Source organism: Scyliorhinus torazame, chromosome 17 (assembly GCF_047496885.1).
Source record: "Scyliorhinus torazame isolate Kashiwa2021f chromosome 17, sScyTor2.1, whole genome shotgun sequence".
NCBI classification, from domain to species: Eukaryota; Metazoa; Chordata; class Chondrichthyes; order Carcharhiniformes; family Scyliorhinidae; genus Scyliorhinus; species Scyliorhinus torazame.
Window position 1 is genome coordinate 177,500,345 of NC_092723.1, and position 19,657 is coordinate 177,520,001.

The 19,657-nt window shown below is 46.9% G+C and overlaps 1 protein-coding gene across 1 annotated transcript in view; it reads right to left on the bottom strand.

Annotated features, from left to right (window-relative positions):
- Positions 1–1,330: 1,330 nt before the first annotated feature.
- LOC140393490 (tektin-3-like) overlaps positions 1,331–19,657 on the bottom strand; it is a 117,371-nt gene continuing 99,044 nt past the window's right edge. The window contains exons 3-4 of the mRNA XM_072479816.1: positions 12,259–12,413; positions 1,331–1,753 (exon numbers count right to left, since the gene is read on the bottom strand). Coding sequence (XP_072335917.1) covers positions 1,450–1,753; positions 12,259–12,413 — 459 coding nt within the window. The 3' untranslated portion in view covers positions 1,331–1,449. The remainder of the gene's footprint in view (positions 1,754–12,258; positions 12,414–19,657) is intronic.

Consider the following 19,657-nt stretch of genomic DNA (forward strand, 5'->3'; position numbering starts at 1 on the left):
TTAGCTTGGAGCTAACAAAGTTACAAAGCTGTAGCATAATGAAGTAATTCCAAACCTGGAGGTTTTGTTACCACCAGCTGCTTACCAGGACTTTTTACCCAGTGACAATGAAGAGGTGGCATTTTACAGGCACTTGTGCTTTTCTTCAGAGCAGTAGGAGCCTAACCAGTCAATGTGGACAGCTATTGCGTTAGTGTAGGAAATTAGTTCTAGAATGAGACCGGCACATAATCACAAACTGTAGGCAGAATTTTTCCAAAAATTTGCCAGACTGAAAACTGGTGTGTATCTCTCCAAACGCACAGCCAAGTTTTCACTCCAGAGTTTCTGGCACAGAGGATCCAGGGGCATAGTTTGCACCATCGCCCCGGCTGGGCAGGGATGATAGAGCCATCAAGTCCGACTCTACAGAGATCTGGGTGCCATCTTTAAAGGATTCTCCGATCTGCACCACAAATAACCACTCTTTCCCCCCCCCCCCCCCCCCCCCCCCACCGACAGGCAGGGAGGACCACTCACCCCCACAAGCATTGGAACGACCCCCTCCCACCACGCAAGCATCAGAGAGACCTTCCCCCCACCACATAAGAATCAGGGTGACCATCCCTCCCAGGCACGAGGGCACACCCTCTTCTCATAGGCCTGAGACACTGCAAGGTTGACATTGGGAAGTTGGCAGAGCCAGGGGGCAGTGCAAGTGTGCCAGTGGCACTCGTCACCTGGGGGCTATACTTAGCATGGTCATACCCAGCAAGGTCATCGTATATGATTTTTGTTTTTTAAAACCAGTAGTGATTCACGCTGACGTGGTGTCATGCTGGTTGGATGGGAAGATACGTTGAGGGCAGAAGTAATGGCATTAAGCCCTATAATTATATTCTAATTTATTATTAAATATGCTCATCAGCCTCATGCCCTTCCTATGCGTGAACCTCATTGAGTCTTCGGGGGGGTGGGGGGGGGGGGTGGGGGGGGGGGGGTGGGGCATTCAAAAATGCATTCAGAAGTCTCACCGGCACAAACCCATTTTTGGCCTCCCGCAAGATTTAGCGGTTGTTATTACGGGATTTGTGTCCACGGCTAGCAAGACCGCTAAATCACAACCTGTGTCTCGGCACAGGGAGCGCGGGGGGGGGGGGGGGGGGGGGGTGCAAGAAAAAAGAAGAAAAAAATGTAGTTACATTAAAATCGGGTGTTGGGTTGGGAGTGGTGGGGTAATTTTGAAAAATTATAAATTCCTGACAAGGGGGATGATGAATGGATGTTCATGTTGTGACAGAGAAGGAAATGGCAAGTCTTGTAAATTGGACAAAGGCACTACGTGTAAACATTTTGTTAAACCACCAATTTTCTTTATTTTATTTTTCCACAATATTCAAGCCTTGTTTTCTGAAACAGACCAAAACATGCACTTATCTGAAGCCTGGGAGCTCCATTGTTTTAATTCATTTATGTTACTTTCTTTTTATTTTTGCAGCCACAATTGCATGGCTTCATTCCAGAGGGTTGTGGAGCACAATAAGTGCCCATATTCAACTGAGTGCAACCAATCAACCGCGGTGTGTTGGGCAGGGTTCTGCGCATTCCCATGCATTTCTCCTGATCTATGAAGAGGGAGTTGGCCTTCACACCAATGTCATATTCCAGGACTGACTTGGTCTGCACCAGCAGCTGCAGAGCATTTTGTGCCTCTTGTAGACGTTGTTTCAATGTCTGTATAGTTGCGTCGATGGTGTATACTTCACAGACCAACCTGCAGAGGAAAGAAAATCACCTTTTAATAGTGTGCGCTTGAAGGGCCAGTCTCGCTGTCTGTTTCGGAGAGGGGGGGAGGTAAAGGTCGTGGGATGGGATTTTCCAACCCCTCCCGCTGGTGAGATCTTCCGATCCCGCTGAAGTCAGTGGCGATTCAAATGGATTGCCCCCTTCCGCCGTGGGAAGACCCCCCACGGCGGGGCTGGAAGGTCTCGGCCTGTTTAATCTTACTTTGGAAGATATGATAAGTTTAGTGTTCTGTGTGTTTATGTAGCCCTGGGGGCTGTTGTCCGAGATCTGCGTTTGACTGAAATATGAGATGGCGTGGTTCTAAATCTTGGACAAGTGGCTTTTTCAGGCATTTAGGTTGATTTGCTACAGGGAACACAAGTAAATAAACTTTCCTCCACATTTTGGTAGAAATATGAAACCTTTAGTTTCTTTCAGTGATTGATGCCACAAATTTCAAATGCAAGACTGCATCCTGAAATCCCGCCGGGGCCCCTTAGAGTCCTGCTCCAACTTCATTGAGAGAGTCACGAAACCCCTGAGAGAAACGCTGAAAGTGACTCCTTTTGAACCTTTTCACTGGGGTTCTTGTTTGTTCTCTGCTGTGGGAGGCCAGGTGAACATCCCTGTGGGATTTCAGGCCCATTAGAATACATTTGAAACCATTGCTGGTGTGGCTAATCCCAGATGATCATAAAATATCACAGCAGTTACTGCAGAATGGAAAATAGTCAGCTGGGAACATCCATTAATATCTTGGTGCATGGGTCAAATTGTTAGCATTTTCCAAGAAATTCTGTTCCTGCCTTTACTTTCGAGTTTATCTGAACTAAAGTAGGGGAGAACTAATTAACTAAACATTCCTTCCTCTCCATTATTGCTGGTTGCAAACAAACTGAAGAAAAAGGACCTTTTAAAGGTGAACTGCTCATTAAAATAAATGGAGTAAAGCCTGCATTAAAATAACGGAGGCTAGTCCAATCCAAGTCTGTTCATTACTATTGACAAGTCATTTCCAGGCATGAAGAACATTTTTTTTTAACAATTAAAAAATGGAAAAGACAAGTTAGTGTTGTAATTCTTTATTGGTATTTGGTCCTAAAGTCTTATTTAGATTTTGTGGACTCACCGTTCTGCCTTCTGAAGCAACTTGGCAATAAGAATCCCTTGTTATAAATATATCAGTGCTGCTAATATCCTCTCTCTCGTGGGCCAGGTTCATTCTCATTGGATCAAAAGAGACTGAGAGGAGATTTAATTGCTGTGTATAAGATGGAATAAAAAGGACCAATTTCCCTTAGCAGAGAGGTCAGTAGCCAGGAGGCATAGATTTATGGTTGAATGATTAGAGGGGAATTGGAAAGTCTATTTTTCATCCAGACGTCTGGAACTCATTGTCTGAAGGAGTGATGGAGACTGAAACACGTGTTGCCTTTAATAAGCACTTGAAGTGCTGTAATCGTCTTCCTGGACAGTCCTTCACAGTCGAGGATGACTTGCTTCTACTTTAAAAATGAGTTCTCTGGTGGCTGAGGTGTGCAATGCGCAGCGTACAGTCTCTGTTACAGGTGGGGCAGACCGTGGTTAGAGGCAGGTGGGGTGCCCGGATTGCCGTGTGCTCCTATCACTGTCGACACTTGACTTCAGCTTGCTCCAGGCGATGAAACTCAAGGCGTTCAGCTCCTTCCCAGATACCTTTCCTCCACTTCAGGCAATCTTGGGCCAGGGACTCTCAGGTAATGGTGGGGATGTTGCACTTTTTCAAGGAGGCTTAAAAGCATTTCCTCTGCCCTCCGCTATGTCGGGTGCTTGTTTCCGGAGTCTCATGTGATGTATCCCACCCAGCGGAGCTGGTCGAGCTTGGTTAATGCATCGCTGCTGGAGATGTTGGCCTGGGCGAGAACACCAATGTTGGTGCGTCTACCCTCCCAATGGATTTGCAGGATCTTGCGGATGCAGCACTAGTGGTACTTTTTTAGGGTTTTGAGGTGCCTACTGTACATAGTCCACATCACTGATCCATATAGGAGGTCGGGTATGACTGCTCTGTAGACCATGAGCTTGGTGCCAGGGCTGAGGTCCTGGTCTTCAAACTCTCTCAGGTGACTGAAGGTTGAGCTGGTACACTGAAGGCAGTGTTTAACCTCATCATCGCTGTCGGCCCTTGTTGGCAGTAGGCTCCCAAGACCTGAAGTGCTGTAATTTACAGGTTATGGACCAAGGGCCAGAAAGGGGGATTCATCCAACATCGAGACTTTGACCAGGCTCGATCAGTTCCTCTGACTGGGCCACTTCCTCCGCATGCCTGACACGAGACTCCCGAAACATGCATTCTACTCAGAGCTTCGACGTGGCAGAAGGGCAGCAGTGAGATGACGGGCTGAATAGCCTCCTTCTGTGCCATCGATTTATATAATTCTATGATTCTGAGCTGTCAAAGACAGGGACAGATGCATGGTCAGTCAGTTTTATCCTATAAGTGTGGAATGTCCCACTGGTTTGAGCTATTGAAGTTGTATAGAGATATGAGTCTGTAAATCCACATGATAATCCCATGAAAGGAAATTGATCCTCCAGCATTGTACTGAAGAAATCCCTGGATGTATGTCAGCAACTCCTTCAATGATTCTCTTTTCACTTGAACGGCAAAATTACTTTGGGCTCTGGAATGCAAGAAAGGCCACTAATTTCCCAGAATGGCTATGAGGGGCCACAGCAGGTTTGCCCACCTATCACCGTTACTCCAATGCAAGTTAAGAAGTCTTACAACACCAGGTTAAAGTCCAACAGGTTTGTTTCGATGTCACTAGCTTTCGGAGCGCTGCTCCTTCCTCAGGTGAATGAAGAGGTCTGTTCCAGAAACATATGGCGTTGTAAGACTTCTTACTGTGCTCACCCCAGTCCAACGCCGGCATCTCCACTCCAATGCAAATCAGAGGGGTCATTGCAATGTGACACCGCCTTTGGTGAAACCAGAAAGAACAGCTTCCTCCCCACAATAGCCCAAATACTCTACACACTAAAGGCGGGAGACCTACTAATTATATTTACATGTACGTAAATGAGGTTCCCGAGCCTCCTCGGCGGAAGCCTCATTATTTCACTGGCGAGGGGCAAGGGAAAATCAGATCTCGCTGGCAAGGTTCTCATTCTTCTACTCTCGTGGGATTTTGCGCCAGGCTCTTGTTTTTATACAAAGGCTGCATCTAGACTACCAACATTTTGAGGAAGCATCTTTTGTTTTTGAAGCTATTAGTCTATTTTGTCAGAAATAACATCCGGCTACTCTGAGCCTCGTTGTTAATTCTAGAAAAAAAGCACCTTGGGAGCTTTACTAGATCGGCCACTCGATGGGCCGAATGACCTCCTTCTGCACTGTAGGAATTCTATGGCTCAATGGATGAGGGGGTTGTCCCCCGGTGAGCAGCATAGTCCCTAGTGTTTAGCAGAATAAGAGGTGATCTCATTGAAACATACAAGATTCTGAAGGGGTTCAACAATGTAGCTACTGAGAGATTGTTTCCTCTGGTCGAGGAATCTAGATTCAGGCACACTCTCAGGATAGGGAGCCGATCCGTTAGGACTGAGATGAGGAGCAATTTTGTCACTCACAAGTGGAATTCGCTACCCCAGAGAGTTGTGGATGCTCCAACATTGAATATATTTAAGGCTGGGATAGACAGGTTTTTGGTCGCAGGCAGGAAAGTGGAGTTGAAGCCGGATATCAGTCCTGATTGTATTGAATGGTGAAGCAGACCTGACAAATCATATGGTCTATTCCTCCTCTGATTGCTTATGTCCACCTACATGATGAGAGGGAAAGTTGCTGATAGCCCTTTCTTAGATATTCCCAAACAATGAAGGCTGGACAAAAACCTTCAAGGTCCACTCTTGGCTGGCACAGGAGTTTTGGTGCCGCTACCAGAGTATTATCTAGAAGAGATACCACTTGTGTGCCACACTAATGGAAAATCACTCAATCCTTGAGCAATATCTGCACTTGAAGGGTTACAGTGAATGCCATGTCTCTGAAATTGCAATTACAGCATCTGAAGTGCCAGATTGATTATCTCCAAACCAACAAGCCATTCAGTATATTTGGGGTTTAATTCCATAATTCCCCCAATACTTCATCCCTCTGGATACAGATTTCTGTGCATTTGTGACTCATCTACTTCCCCTGCTGTAGAAGTGCCAAAGGAAGTGTCCAATTTTGGGTTTTTCCAATTTGAGATATGGCTAAAGTGGAGAGATCATAAAGCTGCCTGAGGCACTTCAAAACAAACACTCCTTTCTCCATTTTGGCTAGCATCTGTTAATGTTAACAAGGGAATAAAGATTGTGAGCTATTGCATCCTGGCCAAAATTATAATCCAAAATCTTGAAACATACAGCATTCGGAGCTGATTGTTGATTGCATTCCCACCCCGATGAAATGTGTGATCCATGTGTCACAACCATTTCTATATTACCCTTCCCTATCACTGTTAACTTTAGTCAGCCTATTCTTGCAGCCAATTCTAATCCAGACCATTGTGGTGCAGCCAATTCTACCCTAGCCATGCTGTATCATCACTAAGTGTGGTACAGGCCCCCCACCTGACAGCAAGTTCCATCACCCGGCTTGGGTCACTGGCTGTGCGGAGTCTGCACATTCTCCCCGTGTCTGCGTGGGTTTCCTCCGGGTGCTCCGGTTTCCTCCCACAGTCCAAAGATATGCAGGTTAGGTGGATTGGCCATGCTAAATTGCCCCTTAGTGTCCAAAACGGTTAGGTGGGGTTACTGGGTTACAGGGATAGGGTGGAGGCGTGGGCTTGGGTGCTCTTTCCAAGAGCCGGTGCAGGCTCGATGGGCCGAATGGCCTCCTTCTGCAATGTAAATTCTATGATTCTGTGATCACGTCTCCCATAGTCAATTCTACTTCAGCCCAATCATGCAATTCTAATCCTACCCCACACCTATTAAATCCAATGTCTGGTCGAGCCTAATGGTGGTTGAATCATTTCAAACGTTGACTAAAATCATCCTATCTGGAGCCCAGCAAACAGGATGAGAAGAGGAGATCTTCAATGGAGGCAATGCAGGAAGTTGCAGAAAATACTCCTAATTTCTGGTCAGATTTAAGAAGATCAGGCAGTGCAAATGGATTAGACAAACAAAACTGGCGTTGAATGTTGGTCACTTCTAGCTCTTCATTGCTGGCTGGAAATAGATTGAGTAGAGATGCTACAACATACTAGTTTGACACGCATGTTAATGTGCATTAGAAGAAGCAGATTAATCACTTCTGCCTTGCTGACAAGTGTTAATTGCCAAGTACATATAGTTGACAGATAATATTGATTACATGATTGCAATACTGTGATAGAACTAATTGTCTGTCCCAAGTAAAGGCTTCTGTACACCAAGGCTTTCACAGTTTGGGCTTGTTCTGAGATGGAACAGTTAGCTGGAAACAGCTTTCTGGGAAACGAGACTAATACATCATTTAAGACATCTTTTTGTTGCTGCAGAGGCAGCAAAGTTCGTAGCTGGGATAGGTGTTTGAGCTTTGAGAAATCAATGGATAACTGTTACTTGGCAGCCAGCTGTACCTTCCCTATGTAGATTTCAAAATTGACAGGTATTAAGATACAAGAACAGTTGTGGACTGCAAGATATAAAGAACATAAGTTGTTCTTATGTCATATTAAAGTGAAGAAAACATTTACCTCCAAGATCAGCATATTTGAGAAGGCAGGATGGGATTATCATGGTAGTGTGTGTGTGCTTTGCTTCTGGGATTTCCGCAGTAGTTAATTAGACAGCAGCAGCATAACTAGAGAACAATACTGTTGTTGCCACAAGGAGAAAGTCACAGGAAGATATTGATTGGCCTTCAGCAATTGACTTTCTCATTTGGACCTCCCAACTCATTCCTTCGTTTCTGACACTAAGCTCATCTTAGAATTTATCTTCAGCTTTAACAGGGTTGGTCTTGGGAGGGGTGTACACACTGATGTGAGTTGATCTTAAGAGGGCTGTATCCACTAATTAGAGCTGTTCTTGAGAGGGGTGTACACATAGAGAGCTGTTCTTGAGAGGGGTGTACACATAGAGAGCTGTTCTTGAGAGGGGTGTACACATAGAGAGCTGTTCTTGAGAGGGTTGTACACATAGAGAGCTGTTCTTGAGAGGGGTGTACACACAGAGAGCTGTTCTTGAGAGGGGTGTACACATAGAGAGCTGTTCTTGTGAGGGGTGTACACATAGAGAGCTGTTCTTGTGAGGGGTGTACAGATAGAGTGCTGTTCTTGAGAGGGGTGTACACATAGAGAGCTGTTCTTGAGAGGGGTGTACACATTAATAAGAGCTGTTCTATGAGAGGGGTGTACACATAGAGAACTGTTCTTGAGAGGGGTGTACACATAGAGAGCTGTTCTTGAGAGGGGTGTACACATAGAGAGCTGTTCTTGAGAGGGGTGTACACATAGAGAGCTGTTCTTCAGAGGGGTGTACACATAGAGAGCTGTTCTTGAGAGGGGTGTCCACATAGAGAGCTGTTCCTGTGAGGGGTGTACACATAGAGAGCTGTTCTTGTGAGGGGTGTACACATAGAGAGCTGTTCTTGTGAGGGGTGTACAGATAGAGTGCTGTTCTTGAGAGGGGTGTACACATAGAGAGCTGTTCTTGAGAGGGGTGTACACATAGAGAGCTGTTCTTGAGTGGGGTGTACACATAGAGAGCTGTTCTTGAGAGGGGTGTACACATAGAGAGCTGTTCTTGAGAGGGGTGTACACATAGAGAGCTGTTCTTGAGAGGGGTGTACACATAGAGAGCTGTTCTTGAGAGGGGTGTACAGATAGAGTGCTGTTCTTGAGAGGGGTGTACACATAGAGAGCTGTTCTTGAGAGGGGTGTACACATAGAGAGCTGTTCTTGAGTGGGGTGTACACATAGAGAGCTGTTCTTGAGAGGGGTGTACACATAGAGAGCTGTTCTATGAGAGGGGTGTACACATAGAGAGCTGTTCTTGAGCGGGGTGTACACATTAATGAGAGCTGTTCTATGAGACAACATCTTCTCCAACGCATGTGACAACTTCAGCCTTACGATCAGCAGAAAGAAAACCGGAATGATGTACCAGCCTGCTCCAGGAAAATCCGCTCTGAACTCCAAGGTTTCAGTCCACGAGCCGTTACCCACCAGCAGTGGAGAAGTTCATTTCTCTCAGCTGCCTATGTTGATGGCCAGTCATGTGCAAGCATTGCCAAAGCAAGTGTTCTCTTCGGCAGACTTCGAAAACTGGCCTGGGAAAGAAGTCGGGCTACAAAATTGAAAGCCGATAGACCAATAGCCCTGCCCACTCTGCGGTACACATGCGAGACTCAGCCTGCCCACCAGCACCATGCCAGGAAACTCAACCACTTTCACTTGAGCTTCCATGGGAAGTTTCTGAAGGTCATGTGGCAGGACAGGATACCAGGCACTGAGATGCTCACTAAAGTTGGCATGGCCAAGCATCCTCACCAAATTCAGCCAATCACAACTGAGTTTGGCCGGTCATGTAACCAGGATGCCTGGCACTCACTTACCAAAGTGAATCTTCAATGGAGAACCTGGGTCATTGCAGTCAAAGGAAGCATTATAAGGAAACTCTGACGGCTTTATTTATTGTTCTGATGTCAACCCTGAGACCAGGGAGAAGCCGGGATCACTACACCTGGCATAACCAAACAAAAACCGGTGAAGTCTCCTTCAGTAGCAAGCGCATATCAGAGGCAGAGGAAAACAGCAAGGAGAGATAAACCCAAGGCAACAGCTCATCCAAAACTCAATCATCCGTGGTACCCTGTCCTATTGCAGAACCTTCTGGGCACAGATCAGCTTTGGCGGTCAGCTATGTACCCACACTCTAGATATGAAGAGGGGCACCTTCGCCTCAAGGGGAAATATGGCTCCCCACCAGTTTCCGGCAATCAGTAGAGCCAGTTGGTCCTTTTCATTCAATCTCAGATGATTTCAAACCTCTTCCCGGCACATCACAGTACGGAATGCAATTCTAAGCAATGCTGAATTAAATCTCATGCAATGCACTCCATTTTTTTCACCTATCATATTTACTTGTCTAAGAGTCGGTCTCATATCATAGTCGAGCCCCATTATATATTTTTTTCAGCTAACACCAGCTAATTTTTCCATAAACCGTGCGTAAAAGAGGACCTCTTTCCAAGGATCAAAGTATTATCCTGGAGATATTGCTGATGCGGTTTCATTGCAACGATACACGTACTGATGGCAATGAGTACTGGTAAATAAATATTTCAAAGAATTATATGGTAAAGTTTTGCATTTATTTATTGAAATTATTAAAGAGAGCAGATTATGAACGATACTTAATGTGAAATCTTTAGCGTTATTGCTTTTTATTGACCATAGAAAGGTTGCGACACAGAGGGAGGCCATAGGCGGAGGCAGCCTGCCATTGGCCAGCAGTGGGAACTTCCAATCCCGCCGCTGTCAATGGGGCTTGTCAATGGGTCCATTGTTCACGCCCTCGCGCTGCCGGAAAACCGTGGCAAGAGGGTCTCTGCGGCGGGACTGGGAAATCCCACTGGCAGGAATGGCTGGAAAATATTGCGCTCCCCGTCTGCGCCATTTGTGCCATTGTAATCTTGACTTTGGGCCCAAGTCAAGTATGAATGTCAACCCCTCGAAAACATTGTGTAAAAGCCAACCCTATGACATTTGGCCTAGTCTCAGAAATGTGACTTTTACACTTATTTTGGAAAATATGTTTTTTCTTCTTTTGAAGGTCTTCTATGTTGGAGAGTCATTGAAGTTGCTCCCCCAGCATCTCATTGGCAGACATTTTGCCGAAAGTAGCTGAGTCAAATGAAGCAAGAATATCCTGGCTTTGATTGCCGACTATGGTGAGTTGGCCGTAGAGGGCATTAGAATTGCTTTTCATGCCACCTCACCTACGGAGGAAATATTTACCCTCGGCTCTTACTTTTTCTTGCTGCTTTTGGAAAATGCGGATGTGGGCATGAGATGAGGACAGGATTGAAAATGGCTATGAAGGCCAAATAGGTGTCCCCTATCATAACCTGGTCTACTGCCATGACCTCACATTATCCGTGGAAACTTAGCAGGAGTTCCGACACAAAGAGAGGCAATTGGACGAGGAAAACTATTTTTCAAACTTCTTTGGAAAAGAAGTTAAGAAAATCTTGCACCAGATTGTCCTCTCACTCGCATTTCCACTATTGACATTTGAATTCTGTGCCAAGATCTGAATAAAGTCCGGACATTTTTATGCTGTGTCAAATTGGCTGATTCTTTATCTGTATCTTGCGACATGTTCACTGGCAAAAGTTGAAAGAATAAAATTTTATCCAATAAAACTTATTTCCAGCACAGTTCCAGCAGCACGTGGATGACATTTTTCATTTCCCACACTGGCCCCACCTTAAGGCACTGGCTTTTTAGTAGTTTCACAGAATCACAGACTAATACAGCGCAGAAGAGGCCCTCTGGCCCATTGAGTCTGCTCCGATGCATGAGAGACACCTGGCCTGCGACTTAATCTTATATGCCAGCATTTGGCTCATTGCCCTTGAACGTTATGACGTGCCAAGTGCTCATCCAGGTACTTTTTAAAGGATGTGAGGCAACCCGCCCCTACCCCCCTCCCAGGCCGCGCGTTCCAGACCCTCACCACCCTCTGGGTAAAAAAAGTTTTTCCTCAAATCCTCCCTGAACGTCCTTGCCCCTCACCTTGAACTTGTGTCCCCTCGTGACTAACCCTTTAATTAAAGGGAACAGCAGCTCCCTAAGCACCCTGCCCATGCCCCTTATAATCGTGTACATCTCAATCAGGTGGCCCCCCGCAGTCTTCTCTGCTCCAAGGAAACCCAAACCTATCCAACCTCTCTTCTTAATATTTCTCCCCAAGCAGCATCCTAGTGAATCGCCTCTGCACCCCCTCCAGGGCAATCAGATCCTTCCAACATGGCGGAATTGCACATAGTACTCCAGTTGTGGCCTCCAATTGGTCAAGTAGTGGCCAGAAGGATGAGCTTGCCATCCATATGTAGGGACAGACATAGGTCATTCCACCCATCGCGTCTGCTCCGCCATTCAATGAGGATCTCGAGTGCCACTCGGAAAACAAGGTAGCTACAATAAGGTGTTATGATTGAAATTTGATGCCTTTCAAAAGATGAAGAGAAATATATCCTGGGTAGAAAATTATCATGTGGAATGTCAAAGTTGAGACCCGAATGGAAAGAGTGCAAAGGACAGGTAAGTTCAGGGGCTGAAAGGGAGGCCACACACACGGCAAGTTATTTTGGACGCATGATCGGTTTCAAAAAGGTTGCTGACTATGTTCGCCCTTGGTTGGCGAATAAAAAATATAAAGTAGACATAAATAGCATAATCTCTGACCATAAGTCTAGCAAAATCTAACGGGCAACACAGGCACTGCGAGTCAGAGCTACATGTCACTTACCTGTGCTGAGGCTGATCACAAACCAACTCCATGTTGGGTCTCTTGATTCTCTCCTCCAGGCGGCTCTGAGCGACCTTCATGGGAGCTTCCTTTTGCCTTATGGCCATCTTCAGCTCCTCGATAGTGCATTCCGTTTGGAATATTTCTTGCAGAACCTTGAGAACGAAACAGATGTTACACATAATAGTATCAAGCTACTCCCCAAAACACCTCAGCCAAGAACAAGTTATTGGCATATCCGAAGTCTAAGATGAACCACGGAGCTGAGAGAATTAGTGAAGCTACCTCTGACTCAATTTCCCGCGCGTGTTTTCTTTATTTCCACACACACTAGCAAAGTTAAGGGGCGTCATTCTCCGACCCCCCGCCGGGTCGGAGAATGGCTGTTGGCCGCCGTGAATCCCGCCCCCGCCGAAGTCTCCGGTACCGGAGATTGGGCGGGGGCGGGAATCGGGCCGCGTCGGTTGGCGGGACCCCCCGCTGGATTCTCCGGCCCGGATGGGCCGAAGTCCCGCCCAGGAATTGCCTGTCCCACCGACGTAAATCAAACCTGGTATTTACCGGCGGGACCAGGCGGCGTGGGCGGGCTCCGGGGTCCTGGGGGGTGCCCCCACGGTGGGCTGGCCCGCGATCGGGGCCCACCGATCCGCGGGCGGGCCTGTGCCGTGGGGGCACTCTTTCCCTTCCGCCTCCGCCACGGCCTCCACCATGGCGGAGGGGGAAGACTCGCACCAATGCGCATGCGCGGGAAACTGACAACGGCCGCTGACGCTCCCGCGCATGCGCCGCATTTCCGCGCCAGCTGGCGGGGCAACAAACGCCATTTCCGCCAGCTGGCGGGGCGGAAATCCCTCCGGCGTCGGCCTAGCCCCTCAATGTTGGGGCTAGGCCGCCAAAGATGCGGAGCATTCCGCACCTTTGGGCCGGCGCGATGCCCGTCTGATTGGCGCCGTCTTTGGCGCCAGTCGGCGGACATCCCGCCGTTGGGGGAGAATTTCGCCCAAGATGTTCACACTCTTGCCTCTGAGTCAGAAGGTTCAAGTCCCAACCCAGAGGCTAAATCTAGGCTAACACTTCGGTGCAGGAAGGAATAAGTTCTATACTGTCAAGGGCGCCATCTTTGAGTTGAGATATTAAACCAATATCAGGGGTGAAATTCTCCGGTATTGGCGTGATGTCCGCCGACTGGCGCCAAAAACGGCGCAAATCAGTCCGGCATTGCGCCGCCCCAAAGGTGCGGAATCCTCCGCCCCTTGACCGGCCGAGTCCTAATCTTGAGGGGCTAGGCCCGCGCCGGACTGATTTCTGCCCTGCCAGCTGGCGGAAGTGCCCCGCCAGCTGGCGCGGAAATGACATTGCCGGGCGGCGCATGAGCGGGAGCGTTAGCGGCCACTCACAGCATCCCCGCGCATGCGCAGTGGAGGGGGTCTCTTCCGCCTCCGCCATGGTGGAGACCGTGGCGAAGGCGGCAGGAGAAGAGTGCCCCCACGGCACAGGCCCGCCCGCGGATCGGTGGGCCCCGATAGCGGACCAGGCCACCGTGGGGGCACCCCCCCCCCGGGGCCAGATCGCCCCGCGTCCCTCCCCCCCAGGACCCCGGAGCCCGCCCGCGCCGCCTTGTCCCGCCGGTAAGAGAGGTGGTTTAATCCACGCCGGTGGGACAGGCATTCTAGCAGCGGGACTTCGGGCCATCCGGGCCGGAGAATCGCGGGGGGGGGCGGCGGGGGGGGGGGGGGGGGGCCGCCAACCGGCGCGGCGCGATTCCCACCCCCGCCTAATCTCCGGTGCCGGAGAATTCGGCAACCGGCGGGGGCGGGATTCACGCCAGCCCCCGGCGATTCTCCGACCCGGCGGGGGGTTGGAGAATCTCGCCCCACATCTGCTCTCTCAGTTCAACACAAAATATCCCTTGCACTATTTCAGAGGATTCCTGACCGATATTTATATCTGATCTAACATTGCAAACAAGCAGATGATGTTGCTGCATTTTGTAATTTACGACTGTAAAGTTGTTTGGTATCTCACTGTGTGATTGAACATAAATTGTTTATAGTTGACACACAACTATACACATATCTCCATGGTATAGCCCATGAGACATGATGGGCTGAATGGCCCCCTCCTGCACCATAACTATACTGTAACCTATGTGCTATCTTCAGAATTCCTCTCTACACACAGTCTACTGTCATGTGGCTCTACATCATAATGTGGCCGATACTGTTTCCACAGTTGCACATTAATGCTTACACCGAAAACCCATATCCTAACCCCCTTCCCAAGTCCTTCCCCAAATATATTTACAATGTAACATTTCCACCCTACCCCTTCTCCCAAGTCAATGACTTTACAAATTCAGATGGGCTACGAGGCTTGATTATTTTTCCAGATCTTGTTCTATTCAGGGGCGTGGTGGGGTCGGTTGCTTTGGACTGACTTTGTTGGTTGGGAATTGAAATAGTACTCGGTGCTTCAAGTACTCAGGTTTCAACGTCTGGTTCATCCCTTGCACTTTTTGGGGTGATGTTTTTCTTTGTCAACTCTCCATCTCCTTTGATCAGATACCATGAGCTTATCCCATTCCAGCCAGAGGGATTAGAAGTTTGTTCAAAGGACGGACTTGGGTTTTCTGTCTCTGTGGGGTCCACCATGTGCTTCCTGAACGTTGACATTTTAGAAGTGTAACCTTCATTTCCACTCGTTCCCCAATTCTAATTAAGTATTTGTTTCCTCTCTTATTTTCCAGTCGATTAATCTTTTCCTTCAGTTTAGCAACTCCTCAAGGGAAGTTCAGAGTTATCTGGAGAATGCTTAAACAAGCTCAAGAACTTCACCTTGGCATTCAGTTCCTTTCGGGATCTTTCTTCCTTGGTCAGTGATTGCTCCTTAGGCTATTTCAATTTGCCCGTTAGACCCTCAGTCTGTTTCTTAGAATTTTCTGCTTTTAAAGGCTGGATTTTCTCTTCCGTACTGCGCACTTCATTGTTCATGTGCTTCAGATTGGATTAAAGTTCAAGAGTTTCATTTCTCTTTTTGAAGAGTTCCAACATTTCATCAGTTTTGGTTGTTAATATTGCATTCAACTAACTGTTCCAATTCATCGACAATTCCTTTTCCTGCTCCATACATTTTTCCACAATACTTAGAGACTTTTGACGCTTGAAGTTCATCACATTCTAATTTTTAATTAGCAAACTCATCCTACCTGTCTGAAGGTTCGTTCTCTATGCTGAACAGTTTCTCTCCATAGCAGAGCATAATTCCTCTGTGCTACCCTCTAACGTCCCACTTTTCAATTTTACTCCTGCTAGTTGTTTCGGAGATTCTTCATGCTGCTTTGTGTGAGAACGTTTACTTTCTCTTTTGCAAGTTTTCAATTTTTTCTTAGCATTTTGGGTTTTTGATTTTCATTTCATTTTTCAACAAATCAATGATCCTCAGTAGGTTTGAAGCTTTCTTTCTAGTTCTTGAATCTTCAGCTTCATTTACATTTCTCAATCTTATCTTCCTGTGTGCAGCAGAGTTTTGTCCTTGTCCTTCATTTTGGGTTTCACCATTAGCAGATCTGTCTTCGATGAAGGCTTAACTTGTTTCAGTTCTGTACTCATGGTTCAGCATCTGCTCGCAGTTTGAAAAACTCTCTGGCTCTTCCTTTCAATGCCTCCTCTTTTCCGTTCAGCGAGTTTTTCAGCCCAGCAATATCCATGTTCGTCTTCTCTTTCAATTGGATATGCGACAAAAGTGGTACAGAACCTCTTTTTCGAAATGTCAAATTGGAGATGCTCTTGCCAATTCACACTGCACTTCAATATATTGCTTTGTCATTACTGATAGTTCCAATACTTTTTTTTTTTGAAGCAGTATTCAGCATCTCTTTAACTCATGTTTTTAGGGCCACATACTGATTCCTCAAAGAGTCTTTACTGGCAGCAATTTCTTTGAGCACTTTTTCTGCCTGTTGTTGTGCCTGGCTTCTTGTGCTTGGCTTACCTTTGGTTGAGTTCTCTCAACACAGCTTTGCTACAAACATTTACCTCAACCACATTTTCTTTTTGAATGTTTTGTTGCTATTGGGTTACATTATGGCTAATTTTCAAGAAAAGAGGAATGAAGCTTTAAGGTTTTTTTCCAAGGTGGCACCAACGTAACTGTTTTTTTAATCTTCTTCCCAAACTGCCTGATTAGTGCCCTGATTCTTTTTAATAGGTTAGTTCAGCCTGTTAGAGAATTTTGCTCGCCCGTTTTATGACCTGGCTCGGTCCTTTGACTCTACGTTCGATCAGGTCTGGCAATATTATTTTCCCTGAGCTTGGTCTACATTCAATCAGGTTTGACAGTGGACCTCTGTATGCTCGGGTGGAATCCTTCCAAACTGCATACTTGATCTTTCCTTTGCCCGGCTGGTTACCCCCCCCCCCCCCCCCCCCCCGCTCCCCGCCTCCCCCCCCCCCCCCGAAATGCCGCTATTTTGGGTGATCGGCAGCTGTGCTTTGGAATTAGGCACACTTTGCCAAGGTCAAACTGTAGTTTTTCTTTATTTTTCCATTCTCTGGAATTTCAAGATCCTTCACCTGCTGCCACCATGTTGTATGGTTGGTTGGTTGTCTCACTAAGGAATTTTATGGCTTGAATGTTTGAACATAAACTGATGATTGTCAACGCACAACTATATCTATATCTCCAAGGTATGGCCCCAACTGGCGAGAACTTCCAGTCCGACGGATGGCGAACCCCCCCCCAACCCCCGACCCCCCCCCCCCACACCTGCCCCCTGCAATGGCACGTTCCCTGGTGGCGGAGGATGCGGGGCACACAAAGCTCCATAGACACCAGCGGGACCGGAAGATCCCGCCGCTGCCGTTGGGGAGGGGGGGGGGGGTTGAAAAACCCGCCCACAGCCTACCATCATGTCATCTCCACCCCATAAGATGGGGAGTAATGTTTCTCGAGTCCCACATTAAACCTTACTAACCTGAACACCATTATACTACAATTAAAACAATTCCAAACAATTCACTGACTCCAAAGCTCTTTGGGTCACCCTGAGGACATGAACGGCACATTCAAAATGCCATTCTTTTACTTGATTATTCTGTGGCGCCGTAGTTTATTGAAAATTGCATTGTGCATTTTGTCCACTTCGAGCCACCATACGCAAAGACCCAACAGAGGGAGAACAAAGGAGACCATGTTGTAGCAGAATGTGCAGTTCTGGTCATGAAAGATTCGGAATCTTGATGAATGTTACCGTTTCTTCCCAAAAACTCCTCAAAAACGTCAGAGGGGATAGTGTACACTCACATGCACAATGCATCGTCCTTGCTAGTGCTGGCCTTCTCTCTTCAGTCGCACCTACTTGTGGCTTGAAGTTTGGATGAAAATTGGATGAAGCGCACTCAGGTTGGCAGCTAACCACATTTTGCTTCGGGCACATTTCCAATATCAGGTCAGGTAAAGGCTGCTCCCTCATGCCTGTAACAAGTGTCTCATTTAAATTCTGATTTAAGGTAGCTGAATTGACACAATTATGGACTGCCGCTAAGTTAGTTCCACCATCCCTGGCTGCTGGCCAGGTACAGGCTGTTCCTCGATGTGTAAACTGCACACTCAATTCAAATGCTGCCAAGATTAAAGAGACAAGCAGAAATCTAATGGGAAATATGTGTATGGACTTTTGGCTTCCGAGTATGTTATTCTCTAATTCTGAATAATGACTGTAGACTTACAGTTAACACAACCACTTTATTCAAAGGGTTTGTTCTGCTTCCAGAGCTCAACTAGATGTAAAGCAGTCAAGAGGTATGACCAGTGAAACTAAGATAAACTGCCTATGCTAAGCTACCCCTGTGTGCTGCTGCTCACTAGCCCTGTGCTTCTAAAAGAGGCGGATCCTACCTTGGGCTGGACCCTTTATACCCGTCTCTGATGCTGCCCTCTAGTGATGCTGTGGCTGTCACATCTGTGCTGCAGTCCCTGCTGTATGTGCGGATGTATGTACAGATGTACAGATCACTACACCGTGTAAGAGAGTTTAATGTCCACCACAAAGCATGGCTGGTAAGTTTCAACTTTGTTACCCAGAGAATAAGCTGGCAGAACTGAATGCCCACCCACTGTGGAAACTGCCATATTTTTAATCCATTGTATCTCTAAGTTACTCCCTCCTCTCTGTGGGCAATAGCTGTGCCTCTGTATTATAGCTCAAGCAGAAGGCTAGATAAATGGCAAATTATGGATATGAAGAGTTGTCCTGACATTTTATGGCAAACTGCAAGCCAAAATTTACTTTTCACTGCCCTACCGGTATTCCAGCAATCCGGAATTTTGTTTCCAGTTATTGCGGGAGTATAGAATCCCTCCGCCAGCGAAGCGGCACGGCCAAATTCTCCGTCCTCACTGTCAGCGATAGCAAGGCGGATTCGCAACGGAGAATCCCGCCTATATTAGCAACATCTCAGGCAGTGTAGGAAAGTCTCTTGCACTCATGGATATCTCAATCGTCAGCCTGCTGCACTGTTTCAGTAAATCTCAATGCAAGCTTGAAGAGCTGCACCTCATCATTCAATTAAGCACTTTTCAGCCTTCCGGACTTAATATCGAGTTTAACTATTTCAGGTCATTTCCATTTTCCCCTCCATTTTCTTTGCAAGTTTTGTTTTGTTCTCTTATTTTCACTTTCAGTCAGTAGCACATCTGCCCGTGGCACACCTTTGATCTCTTTTCTTGCGCCATTTCCCTTTGGCCCTGTTTTGTCATTCAATCTCTCCTGTCTTCCGTTGGATAGCAGCCCTTCCTTTTGTCCTTGTCCTTGCGTTGTGAGTGGCCCATTCACCCCTTCCACCAGCATCCGCAGTATTCTGCTTTTGGCTTAGGAACATTTTCCCTTGCATTTGTGGGGGAACTGATGAGCCCAATTAAGGGTTATCACGGCACCTCACCCCTCCACCCCATTGCAGGATGAGAGAAAGGGCATAAAAACAGGCACGAGTAAATGGAAAGTAAAATTCACATTTTGAATGTGTTCACAGACCACTGTTGAATTTGGCAAGGCTTTTGCTGTTAGCTTAGCACCTGTATCAGATCCCAGTACGCCTGGAAATTGCTGGCCTCCGATTTGACAGACAATAGATTTCTGAGGGAGGATGCAAATTGAAGTTTATCCCCCTCTCCTTCATTTTTTACTCAATGATATTCAACTTCTTCCCATATTGGGTGAAATTCAATTTTGGTAGGGTGCAAAATGACTGGGAGTGAATTGATCACTCGTAACACACCCTGACTGATTTCACTTTCCGTTGATGGACTATACCTTATTTTAATTTCTTTTCAGAATTTAGCCCCAATGTTGTGGAGGTTTTTAAAAAAAATAATGTATTTTATCAAAGCAGGTTACAGCACA